This window comes from Podarcis pityusensis (genome assembly GCF_964106645.2).
Source record: "Podarcis pityusensis genome assembly, chromosome: 3".
NCBI lineage: Eukaryota > Metazoa > Chordata > Lepidosauria > Squamata > Lacertidae > Podarcis > Podarcis pityusensis.
The window spans coordinates 89349073-89361808 of NC_138026.1; the positions used below are offsets into that span (position 1 = coordinate 89349073).

Consider the following 12736-nt stretch of genomic DNA (forward strand, 5'->3'; position numbering starts at 1 on the left):
CTAAATGTAAGCAAGATGAACCATGCCCCCCATCCCCACTAGTATAATACATTGTGCAGGGAGCAGGGAAGCAATATGGGCAAAATCCTACTCTCATATGCAGTACAGGACAAAGTGAGGGAAATTTGTAACAGCCCTGCTGGATCAGCCAAAGGCCTATGCTAATCTAAGGTCCTGTTCTCAAAGTGACCTATGGGAAGCCGGCAAGCAGGACATGAGTGATCTCCCCACTTGTGACTCCCAACAATTGGCAATCAGAGCCATTCTTCCTCTGACAGTAGAGGTAGAAGACAAGTCATCAGCTTCCGACAACTATTCTTCCCAGTCTTCCTCCTCTTTTCCCTCTTACCACTCACTGTTGCCCCACCACCACTCCCTGAACTCTGAGCCTTCTTCCCTTGGCAATTCCCCAGCTGGTTTCTCCCACCATTCTTCTCCATCCAACCAGTCCATGACACTGGTTGACTGCTTCTACTGCCCACGAGAATGAGATGAAAAGGGGATGTAGAGTTGGGTGCCACCTCACTCCGCATTTTCAGATGATCTCATTCAACAGCTTTGAGTAGATGTTGACAAGCATGGCGGACAAGATGGAATTATTCTAGGGGGCCCAATACCAGCCCTTTCTGGAACTGGCCATCCAGCTAAAAATTAAACCACTGCAGCATGGTGCTCCCAGTTCCCAAGCCACATAGTCCAATCAGAAGGGTTATATGGTTGATGGACTCATAAGGATAACATGGATGATGGTATTGAAGGATGCTGAATGGTCCAAAAGAATCAACAATATCACACCCCTCCATCTTTATTCTGGCATAAGTCATCTACTGGGGATATTAAGGTGGTTTGCAACTGCTGACTACAGACCGTGGCCTTAGCATGTTGGAAGTGTACAATGGGAGTAACAAATTCTGCATGGCACCCCAGACTCACAGCAGAGTAATTGTGTGCCAAAGCTAAGCATGATTACTGTAGATGTTGAACAATTTTTATAAAGTGGGTTTCGGGATTAATTATTTAAAAGAATACAGAAAACGAGCAAATAAATAAATCATGCACCCTGTTAAGATAGATTTTCTCCTGTGTGCTCATTACACAAGTTTTGTGTCACTGCTCATTCCAGCCTTTGATTAATAAAAATATAAAAACGTTGTATGTGCAGCAGAGAAGCAGGCAAATCTCAGGAGGGCTTTGGGGGTCCAGAGGCAGAACACGGCCACTGGGGCTCATTGAGTTGAAGGCTCAGCGTGTTTGTATGTGGAGGTAGATAGAGGAAAAAGAGGGGAAAGGCAGCTATCACCCAATGTCTCACATGCACAGAGAGTTGCAACTGATTGGGTATATTTGTGCAGAAAGGAAAGCATTGAAAGCAGGCTTGAAACACCACAGGAAACAGCAAGAAAAATAAGCAATAAACATGAAGCACAGAACAATGTAGACAGTCTTCTCCTAGGGAAAAGACTGCATCAATAAAACAAATTTCATCTCAAAGAACATCGCCAATTACTATTCCAGAAATCAACATAAAAAAGTAACTAAGAGATGGATTTTATTTTATTTTATTGCACCTTAAGGGGCCATTAGGAGGAGATGACAGATTTCTGACAAGTGTGATGGACTGACTGTCTTAGAAGGAGGGGCCTTGCAAAACCTGTCTAGCTGAGTTTTAAAAGCCAATACTGTACACAATAGTGGAGTCATCAAATTGCCAACAGACTTGCTTAGGACTTTTCCAGGAAACTAATTTAAAACTGTAGGTAGGTTTTGCACAGGATTTTCTTTCAATAGCAATACTTTGTTGCTGGAATATTATGGTTTCCCAGGACCCAAACCATGATGAGTAAAGTAAGCCAAACCCCCCGCCAATTGCTCTTGCAACAGCTGGTTGCAAACCCATAATACACAGAACAACTGTCCGGGTGGGTGGTCTGATGGAAAGCAACGATGGGGAGTCTCATGTAGAGAAGCCGGGGAGAGGACAGCAGCCTTATAGAATCAGCTGGAACCATACGAGCCTCTTGCTTTGCCTAATCCTTGTAGGACTGATAGCAGCAATGCCTCCTGCAAGTCATCACCTGTGGTGGTGTCTCTGTAGAGACAAAAGTTCTCTTCTCCATGAAGCTTCTATGGCAGCACAGGCAATAAGAGTCAAGCAGACATGGCGTGGGAGATAGGTGGTTGCATCCCCCCTGAGTTTTTCTTTTTACCTCTGTTTTCTCATGGTCTAAAATGCACAATTCCAGCTGGGACTAACCTGGTAAGAGCTTGGCACTTGGATCCTGCGACATTATTAGACCTTTGGTGCCTGAGCAGCAGCAGCAGCAGTACATCTAAGCCAACAATTGTTGCTATAAATTTTATTTTTTGGCTCTTTGATGGATAGTGACTGGTTCTAGTAAATATTAGATGGCCTGTATTCTGTTCAGTTGGTAGCTTTATTTCAAGAGTGCCACAGCATGTGCTGTGAGGAAGGCTGCCTCACGCTAGGGAATCTGAACCGACAATTTAGAGATTTGCCCCCTCAAACATGGGAACAAGATCCACTGCAAAGCTGTTTCCCCACTCCCACCCCCAATGTGCCCTCTGTGCAGATATAATAAATTAGGAGCTGCTTCTGCCTTGTGCTTTTCAGATGCTTGATTAAGGCTCCTAGCTAGTTCCTTGGCTTTTTGTAGTGCGCTATAATTTCTTACTACACTAGGATCACACAGCATGTCATGCTCTCCAGTGAACAGGCATCACCACCTCACAGCTTTACAAGCTGAAATGACATTGTCATGATAGCAGCTACCAATTACTCTTGACACAGGAAAGTCATTCTTACTGGCACAGGGCCACCATTTTTAAAAAAAAGCCAAATGTAAAGTGCAGCACTCAATACCCTCCCCATTACTTCCTTCTTTCGCTTCCCTGGGTTCTCTGTCATGCTCCAGATGGATTAAAACTTGGTGATTTCCTCACTGCCAGTGTAGGGCAAAGGCAATGTCAGAATGCAGTGCTCCCTGGGGCCCATCTGGTCCTAAGATTCCTTATTGCAGCCAGTGTGCTCTTGTTATTATTTTTATTTTATTTTATTTATTGAATTTATATACCACCCTATGCCAAGATATCTCAGGGCGGTTCACAGAACAAAATCAAAATATCAAACCACTATATATATATATATATATATATATATATATATATATATATTCAAAATAAAAACAACAACCCAATAACACCCTCCTCGTCAAAGGGCTGGGTGCAGCACATGCCTCCAAATTCAGACTTTTTCTTTGTTGCTCCTGTGGGTAGGGCTGGAAGCAGTGTGTGAAAATTTCAGGGAAGCAGACTTTGCCCAAACGTTAGGAGAAACTTCCAAACAGTAAGAGTTCTTTGACAGTGGAACAGAGTGCCTCGGGGGGTGGTGTGGGCTCCCCTATGATGTATCCTGAAAGGCCATTTATCAGAAATGCTACAGTGGCATCCTGCATTGCAGATGCTGCCCTGAGCAACGATGTCCAGTATCCCTTCCAACACTAGAATTCAATGAATGTACAAGCCCTCTCTGGTCAACCTTTGGCATCTTCAGAACAAAGACACTCAGATATCAGAACCGGCGAAGATCATCCACTGCTAGCTCCGATGGCATGATGTTGGATGGACTAGCTCTCTGCCTAAGAAAGTACCATTGTGTACCCACCTGAAGGGTAGATTTGCTTGCCTAGTGTAGCCTCACTAGGTGGGGCTTACTGGCACCTCTACTGGATGAAGGCAGGTGTAGCTTTCACAGGAAACAGACTGGCCCCTCTTCAGTTTGGCATGCTCACCGAGCATGAAAAGTCTGGAGCTAAAACTCAGAACAGTGTGAACCTATTTCCTACAACAAACCATTAACTGAAAGCCAACCATGCAAACAGAGCTGGAGAGTGGGAAGAGATGTTGCAGGCCATGTAAGGAAGTAGCTACACCCAGCCTGCAGAGAGGAGGGAAAGGATTCTCTGTGTGTTTGTGTGTGTTTATATACAGAGAAAGAACAGTAGAGTGAAATCACAGAAGAAGAACATTGCTAAGCAAAGATGAAGGAGCACAAGGAGCCAAAGGAGAATGTGATTGCTTTGTTGAGGCAGGAGCAAAAAAATGGAAGTGACACCAGCCGATTTCCTGTAAAAGCTACTCCTGCCTTCATTCACTAGAGGTGCAAGTAAGCCCAACCCAGTGAATGCTACAGTGGCAAGTGAAATTTAGGCACCCCCATCCTCCTTGAGGTTGGAACACCATTTGAGCATTTTAATTAGTTAGACCCAATTAATTCACAGTTCAAACATATGTGTTGGACACATAAAGCTTCATTAAGGATTGTTATTTATAACTCAGAAGTGCAAGAGAGATAGTGTACCCATAGACTACAATGACTCTCATGTAAAGCATAAAGTTCAGAAATCTTTCTTCCCCACCCTCCCTGGCCTCCCCCGCCACTCAAATTCTTCGGAATGTGTGTATTAAAATATTAACAACTTTTAATTCTAACTGCTTCATTGGCATGAATCAGCTGTTGTATTAAGTGTGAAATCTGACCATATTTGAGATCTTTTAGACCCCAACATATTTGATGGGCTTAATTTTTCTGCCTCTCTTTCAGTGAGGAATAGCCTTTTAGTGAAATCTTCAATTTGCATGTGTTGGTTTTTTTTTAATGTACACAGGTGTGTGAGCATATGAAGCAACAACTGAATGTGAGGGGGCACACAAAGTTAGGGGGGGAAATATACACCCTCCTTTCTATACCCTTACAGGGTCAGCTACAACTCTAAATACACAGAGAAGGGTTAAAATTAACTTTCTCATACTGGAATTTACCGTAACTTGCTAATGCTTTCCCCCCAAATCGAGATCCATGTTAGACTGGCACTGCTATATCTGGGTTTTCTAGTGCCTGGCAGAGCAGATGCCTTTGCTGATGTCACTTTTATTGCCAGAGACCCAGTCACAAGCCCTGCCAGAACCTCCAAAAGGTCACTGCGCCAGATGTCAGTGCTGTCTAAGAGAGCCTGGGCAAATTATAGCCAGTGCCTGAGGAATTACAGAGCTTTATATATAATAGCTCTTTGGATCATCCATAGGAAGCAGGTGCCGAACTTTTCTCCCTACCTGTCAGGCTGAACAACCTGAGGGGAGGGCAGAGATCCAGCTTCCATCCATTCTCCACTATCTTTACACCCAAAAGACCATTGCCACAGCCAGCAGTGGTCTTGCATGCTTGTGAATAAAGATGAGTGTGTGGTACTGCCAAACAAAAGGAGAAGGCGCATGTGTGGATCTGCTCGTGCACATTTGCCGCAGAGCGCATCCGAGCATAAAAAAGTCAGAGACGCTGGTTTACCTTATCAAAGAGATATTTTTCCGGGGCACCTCTTTGAGGTCACTAATGGATGTGGTCTTCCCTGCAAAGCAATAATTGGGGTTGTAGTCAGTCATAATGGTGGAGGTTCGCAGCTTGCTCAGTTTATACTCAGGGCTCTGTAACTCCATCTGCATAGCTTGAAGTTCCTGGTGTTTCCGACGGTACACTAGAAACAGAGCACAGTAAGTTAGGGGTGTGGGCTTTCATCTGAGTGCACCTTGAAAAGCAATTTGCACTAAGAGCTCTGGTTACTTCTACGCTGCTCAGTATGAAGCTGGGGTTTCTTTTCAGCTTTGAGATTGAGATAGGCGGCGATGTAATACTTGTAGTTCATATGAGGCAGACAATCAAGTGCTGACGGATGGTTAGGGCCCATGGAGGTCTGTGCTGTGCTGCTTAGGCAGACCACCACAGAGTGACTGCCAAGGCAAGGTGTATGGGAGGGGTGATGTGCACACACCAACAGTCGGTGACTGGCCAAGTGTCAGTCAGGCTGGAATCCACTCTCCAGGCCGGCACAAGGCCAATTTGGTGTTGCGCTGGCCTGGGGAAACACATGCCGGATGTCCCATGTCCCATGTCAGATCACGGGGCACAGCAGGCACCATCCCACAAAGGCACCCAACCTCAGAGATAAGTGTCACTGTTGAATGATATCACAGCTTGCCACAACTAGAGGCATCCATTCATGTGGTGCCCGCCCTGTGGAAGATTGGAACTGCCTCACTCCTTGGTGCACCATCATGGATGTTATTTGCAACCACATTTATTTTGGAATGCATGGGGTTCTTCTTCCTCATATCTCTCTCTATCTACACACACACGCAGGCCCAGTGTCAGCACCCAACTTTCTCAGAGAGCTGCCAGGGCCACAGCAGGGCCCACACTAGTGCCAACCATGGGTGCTGGGTCTGAGAGCCTCCCAGCATGTAAAACTTCCTCCAGTACTCCAGAGTGCATGATCGCCGATTTAGTTGTGAAAGATGTTAAATTTCAACCAGGAGCCCATGGATGTAGGTAGTGGCGCCTGCCCTGTGGAACACCCTCCCATCAGATGTCAAGAAAATAAGCAACTATCTTACTTTTAAAAGAACATCTGAAGGTAGCCCTGTTTAGGAAACCTTCAAATGTTTAATGCTGTATTGTGTTTTTAATATTTGGTTGGGAGCCGTCCAGAGTGGCTGGGGAAACACAGCCAAATAGGTGGGGTATAAATAATAAATTATTATTATTATAGGTACCAAACAAAAGAAAAGAAAAGAAAAGAAGAAGTAACCATCACAAATACTCTTACAATGCATTTCTTTTTATACCCCACAGGGCCAAAGCAGATGTGGCATTTGTCAGTCACTTTCCACTTCATGTAAAGCTGTTGTTTGTTATACAAATGAGTGGTATGCGCTCTCCCCTGAGCTGGATCAAGAGCATGACATGGGAGGGGGGGGCTTTAACCCTTTCCCCCTGCAATGGACCTGATTAGATTCCGCCCTCACTTAAAGTTTGCAAGTGAAGGAAAGGCCTCATTAGTGTCAATAAGGGATTTCCTCCCATTGAAAACACCAAGTGCAAGGCTATAGACTCAGGTCCCTATCAGACTCAGGGTGTGGGGTAGGGTTTTTGCCAGCTATTTGCAAAAGAAAACAACAACAACAACAACAACAACAGCAGCAGCAGCAGCAACAACAACAACAACAACAACAACAACAACAACAACAACAACAACAATGCAGGACCAAACTGCGTGAAAGTCATGTCTAGCCCTTAATTTGCCTTCCACAGAAATGCCTTTGTTCTCCCCAGTGTAGAAAACTGAAATGGGGCTCTTGCAGAAAGTGTGTGGACTCTAGTGCCCATCAATATTAGTGACACATGTGATCTGATTTACATGGAACACAGAATAAATAAATATTTGCAAGAATAATTTTGGAAGGGTTTTAGACCTAGTTTTCTTTACTAATTTTCTGGTCCTTTCCTGCCCTTGAGAGTGTTTTAAAGGGGGCAACTAACATTTTGTGGATTCCAAACTCATCCATCAAGTCCTTGTTTTAACCTTTCAAGTTCCTGTGGGAGCATTACATGCCTAGGGGGGAAAGTACAAGACTAGAATTAATTGGACATGCAAAAAGTTACTTTGAAAAAGTAATTGGAGCTGGGCATGAGAGTTCCCACAGCATGTTCTTGACTCTGGGCAGATTAACACAGTACTGCAGTACTTGTACTGTAGTTTCAGCTCTATATCTATTCCAACAGATAAGTTACTTTGCTGTGTGCAAGGGGTGGAGGGAAAGCTGATGGAGTGAACCTGTTGTAGTAATAGGAGCAGGGATTTGAGAGCCTATTATCACGCCTCCACATTTCTCCTATCGCAAGACTCTTGCTTTTAAGAACTATGCAAAAGACTGCTTCAGGATTCCAAGGCAGAAGTTCAAGATGTGTGTGTCCAAGAGGGGAAATTAGTCCTGCAACACAAACATGCAGCTTCTTTGTAATTTTTAACAAAGTAATGAAATTTAATGTGTGCTTGATTAGTTGGTTTGTTAAGATGAGGAATGGCCATTTGGTTGCTTGTGGGCCTGATCTAGTCCTTGTTGTTGTTTAGTTGTGTCCAACTCTTCATGACCCCATGGACCAGAGCACGCCAGGCACTTCTGTCTTCCACTGCCTCCCGCAGTTTGGTCAAACTCATGCTGGTAGCTTCGAGAACACTATCCAACCATCTCGTCCTCTGTCGTCCCCTTCTCCTTGTGCCCTCAATCTTTCCCAACATCAGGGTCTTCTCCAGGGAGTCTTCTCTTCTCATGAGGTGGCCAAAGTATTGGAGCATTAGCTTCAGGATCTGTCCTTCCAGTGAGCACTCAGGGCTGATTTCCTTTAGAATGGAGAGGTCTGATCTTCTTGCAGTCCATGGGACTCTCAAGAGTCTTCTCCAGCACCATAATTCAAAAGCATCAATTCTTCGGCGATCAGCCTTCTTTTATGGTCCAGCTCTCACTTCCATACATCACTACTGGGAAAACCATGGCTTTAACTATACGGACCTTTGTTGGCAAGGTGATGTCTCTGCTTTTTAAGATGCTGTCTAGGTCCTAGATCTAGTCCTAGAGGTTCCTTATCTAGTCCCTGGAAGCAAGACCAAATTTCATTACTGTGATGAACTCAACTAGATGGCCTTAGGCCAGATACTCTCTCTCACCCTCAGCTCCCCATCTATAATAGTAATAATAATAACTTTATTGTACTCAGCCCATCTGATTGGGTTGCCCCAGCCACTCTGGGTGGCTTCCAACAGAATATAAAAAACATATGATGCATCAGACTTTAAAAGCTTCCCGGTACAGGGCTGCCTTCAATTGTCTATGGAAGGTCGTATACTTGTTTATCTCTTTGACATCTGGCAGGATGGTGTTCCACAGGGCGGGTGCCACTACCAAGAAGGCCCTCTGCCTGGTTCCATGTAACTTCACTTCTTGCAATGAGGGAACTGCCAGAAGGCCCTTGGAGCTGGACCTTAGGCTGAAGCCCTGTATACAATACAGTGTACTATAGTGCTGGCCTTCTTTGCAGGATTATTTTTTAAAGATTACAAACAGCACAATGTATTTGAAGGATGCATTTGTTGTTGTTGTTTTTGCACTTTTAACTGTGAGGAAAACTGGCATCACTCGCCAACTAGCATCACCCAGGGGTGTGATCTGAACATACACACCAATATCTTTGAAGTAATGATAATGATAGCGATTATGATCGCACCATCCAATGTTCATGGCACTTCACAGAATGCAGAAGGAATGGTCCTTAACCAAGAATGTTTAGCCGTCTATAATTTGACCCAGAGAGACAAAAGAGAGCCTTTTAGGGAAGCAGAGGCAGGGATAAACCGGATGGGGTGGGAGAATTATAGCAATTTGCCAAAGGCTGCTCAAGTGATTTTCTAGCTGAAGCGGGATTTTAACACAGGTCATATACAAACAGCCTACTTAACTAATCTATAAGGAGACAGCCAGAACACAACATGTGTGCTATTAATAACTTTAAAAAAAACCTGAGGACTGCAATAAATCACTCCATCAGTCAATAAGCCAACCAATCGATACATTTCTCACTCCTTTAATTTAGTCCATTCCCTTAATTCAGCCCACTATGTGCTGCGTTGGTTGTATGTGAAACTAGGATATTCTGCAGCCCAGATAAAGCTCACTTCTATAACTGGGCTCCTCTGCTGTATCAACAGCCATTTAAAATGGTCACAACGGCAATCATTCTTGCTATGCCATTCCGGTGATTAAGGCCGGAGGATGTACCACATTCAGTGAGTATTGCTGATTTCAGCATGTTTTGGGTCAAGAAGGAACTCACCTATCATGATCCCAGAAAAGGCTAGAATCAGAGCAGCAACGAGGGCAGATGTCACTACAGACAAGACCAAGGAGAGGGAAGGATTCTTCGTAGGCAGTACAGGCTCAGCTGGAACAGATGTGCAAAGACAGAAGGCATTAAGTTGTTCTCAGCAGCCTGCGGTAGTTGCAAAATACCTTAAAAGAGATATACACTATTAAGGTCTCTTCATACATTCATTACATTTTTGGAGTGTAACAAGGAGGTTTTTTGTTTTTTAAAAAGAAGCTTACACCTAAAAATGCAATGTGCGAATGCAACAAACAGGTGTTTGAAAACACACAATTCATACAAGAATGGGATTGGCTGCAGCGCCTACTGAGTGCACATTCAGTTGCAAATCCAGCTTTGTTACTGTATCATGCATGAAATTGTTTGGTTAAGCCAAACCATGGCTCAGTGCAGGTACACGAGCATGCATACTGCTGGGGAGAAGATCGCCGCTGCTTCACTCCTGCCTGGTCGTTCTGCTGTTGAGCCACATTGAGCTAGACCATGGTTTGGCTTGGTGTGCTATCCAAATCGAAGCTCAGGGTTGGCCTGCTCATGAAACGAAGTGGTCAACTCAGGTGGCGGATCTGGGCCCCAGGAGTGTGCTGCTCATCACTGCTGCCTTCCTACATGAGTCTGCCCCCACCTCCTCCTCTTCTGTGGTGATGGGACATTTTGCCTCAAGTCTGCTGTTATTGTTGCTATTGTGTTATTTTGTATTTAAATTGTTGTTTTATTGCAAACCGCCCTGGGAACTTCATGTGATGGGATGGTACACAAATATCAATCAATCATCAATCGGAGGGATTTAAAAAAAATAAAAATAAATAAATAATAGTGAACAATCTTCCACTTCCACTGCTGTATTATCTAATTTAACTCAGAGCTGAAACTGGCAGCTGCTTTGCATTTTGGGCCTGCCAATTTAACATTTTCTCCCGCTCAGCTTTTATGGCTTTTCTTTCATATCCATTGAGTGCCAATGTTAATTTCCTGATAGAAAACCATCTGTTTCAATGGCTTGATCTTAATTGAGGAAAGTGGAACAACGGGCCATTGGAGGGTCACAGATCCAGGAGAGCTGATTGCAGCAGAGGTTCACCCTGCTTTCTGCACAATGTAAAGATAGCAGATGGAATGAATGGGAGGGGCGGAGACAAAATACAGAGCCATGTGGCAGGAAGGCAAAGTTCGCTGTGGTATCTTAGGAGCTTATTGGCTTATTATACAGTGTTGGGAGCACAAGCAGGGTTATTTTTCATCCAGAACTCACTGGAACTCAGTTCCTTCACCTCTCAGGTGGGCACCATGGCCATTACAAGAAAACAAGGGAGGCATTCATGGTGACTTCTGGCGCCTCTTTTTCTAGAAAATTAGCACTGAGCACAAGAGTTCAGAAGCAGAGGCTGATTTCACTGGACAGCACTGATGAAATGAAGTGAAATTTTAGCAAGTGGCATATAGGCTGTGAGGGGACATAATATTCTGACAGGTAGAGAATTTTAAAGGAACCCACTGCAGGAAGCAGAATAGGTACACTCCCATACTGAGATATTTTCAAATAATGTCAAATAATTGCACCATAGTAGAGGTAACGTACGTAGCACAATGGTTAATCTAACCTTCTTGAGGATTTTTTGATGATTTGCAGCCCAGCTGCAGATTGAAGAGTTTTATAGAACAAGTATACGTTTGAAAACTCACCCCCCTCCACACACATTGACCACATGCAACAGGTTCATATTACGAAAGGGATATGGGGCTGTGCTGCTGGCCCTGCCCCCAACGACATGCCCACCCACTCCCCTCTCAGCTCCACTCCTATGCAATGAGAATAGGTCTGAAGGGGGAAATGTCTCATGGAGGCTCCTCCACGGAATCACCAATGGGCGCAGAGCTCCCAGTCACATGGAGGAACCTTCACAGGCACAGCTGCCTCCCTCTTCAAACTTCTGCTCAACACACAAGAGAAGGAATGGTGAGGAAGCCCAGAAGATGGTGCGAAATCAGTGCGGCGGCCAGTAGCACAACCCCGCTTCCCACCTGAGCTAAAGAAGGCCTTTCCTGTCCGGCTTCTTACCTATGCAAGAGACACCATCATCAGCCAACACATACCCGAAAACACATATGCAAATAACCTCCTGTGTCTTCATATCAATGTGGCACATATCGTGATCACAGTGGCTACAGTTCACATGCACTTTGATTTCGACTTCGCCATGCCCATCTGTCACTAGGGAACGGATGAAAGAAATATTACTAATTTGTGATCTAAATCACCCAAAACAGGGCACAGGCATACCCATAAAAGATTTGTAAGCAAGACAATGGTAAACTACCAGCTGACCTGAGGTGGAATGAGCTGAGGGGCCTTTGCTATTGTGTATTAGGCAGCCTATTATCAAGATGTTCGTACAAATATTATTACCCCGTTGCCTAGAAGAATGCCCAGTACTTCTAGTTTGGAATCGTCCAGTTTACTAGAAGGCGGAAAACTAGAGATTATAGCAATAATCGCAAAATTTTGCCTGACAGTCTTCAAAATACATCAGTCGTGTTTACTCATTGGGTCTATATAGCTTTTTCATCTTTCCTTTAAATTACTTTTCAGTTAAAAAACAATTCTCAGTCCTGGCTGCCTTCCAGACGAGTTCCTCTGAGGTAATTTTTTTTGGGGGGGGGGGCTGAAAGCAAGTGACTACCCCAATATGATCTCTATTACAGCAGCCTCCTCACTCTGAATCTCTTCCCTCATCATTGCAGAGTAAGATGGGGGTGTCAGTAAAGGGAAGACAGCTTCACATACAAACTTCTGGACTCACTGATTCAAGAAAAGAAACACAATGTTATGTCAAGAACAAGATCTGCTGTTGTTTGGCCTGAGGTATGTACAAGTTATTGTCTTCTTTAAAGGCTTTCGCCACGCCCAATTTAGCACCTTAAGAACTTTCAGACTATTCCAGACAT

General features: G+C 44.3%; 1 protein-coding gene across 3 annotated transcripts in view; it reads right to left on the reverse strand.

The window, feature by feature from the left end:
* Positions 1-12736, reverse strand: part of ALK (ALK receptor tyrosine kinase) — a 586654-nt gene that overhangs the window by 20312 nt on the left and 553606 nt on the right. For all 3 annotated transcript variants that reach the window (XM_081000090.1, XM_081000091.1, XM_081000092.1), the window contains 3 exons: positions 11850-12002; positions 9740-9847; positions 5363-5549 (listed from right to left, as the gene is read on the reverse strand). In XM_081000090.1, the coding sequence (XP_080856216.1) occupies positions 5363-5549; positions 9740-9847; positions 11850-12002 (448 nt within the window). The remainder of the gene's footprint in view (positions 1-5362; positions 5550-9739; positions 9848-11849; positions 12003-12736) is intronic.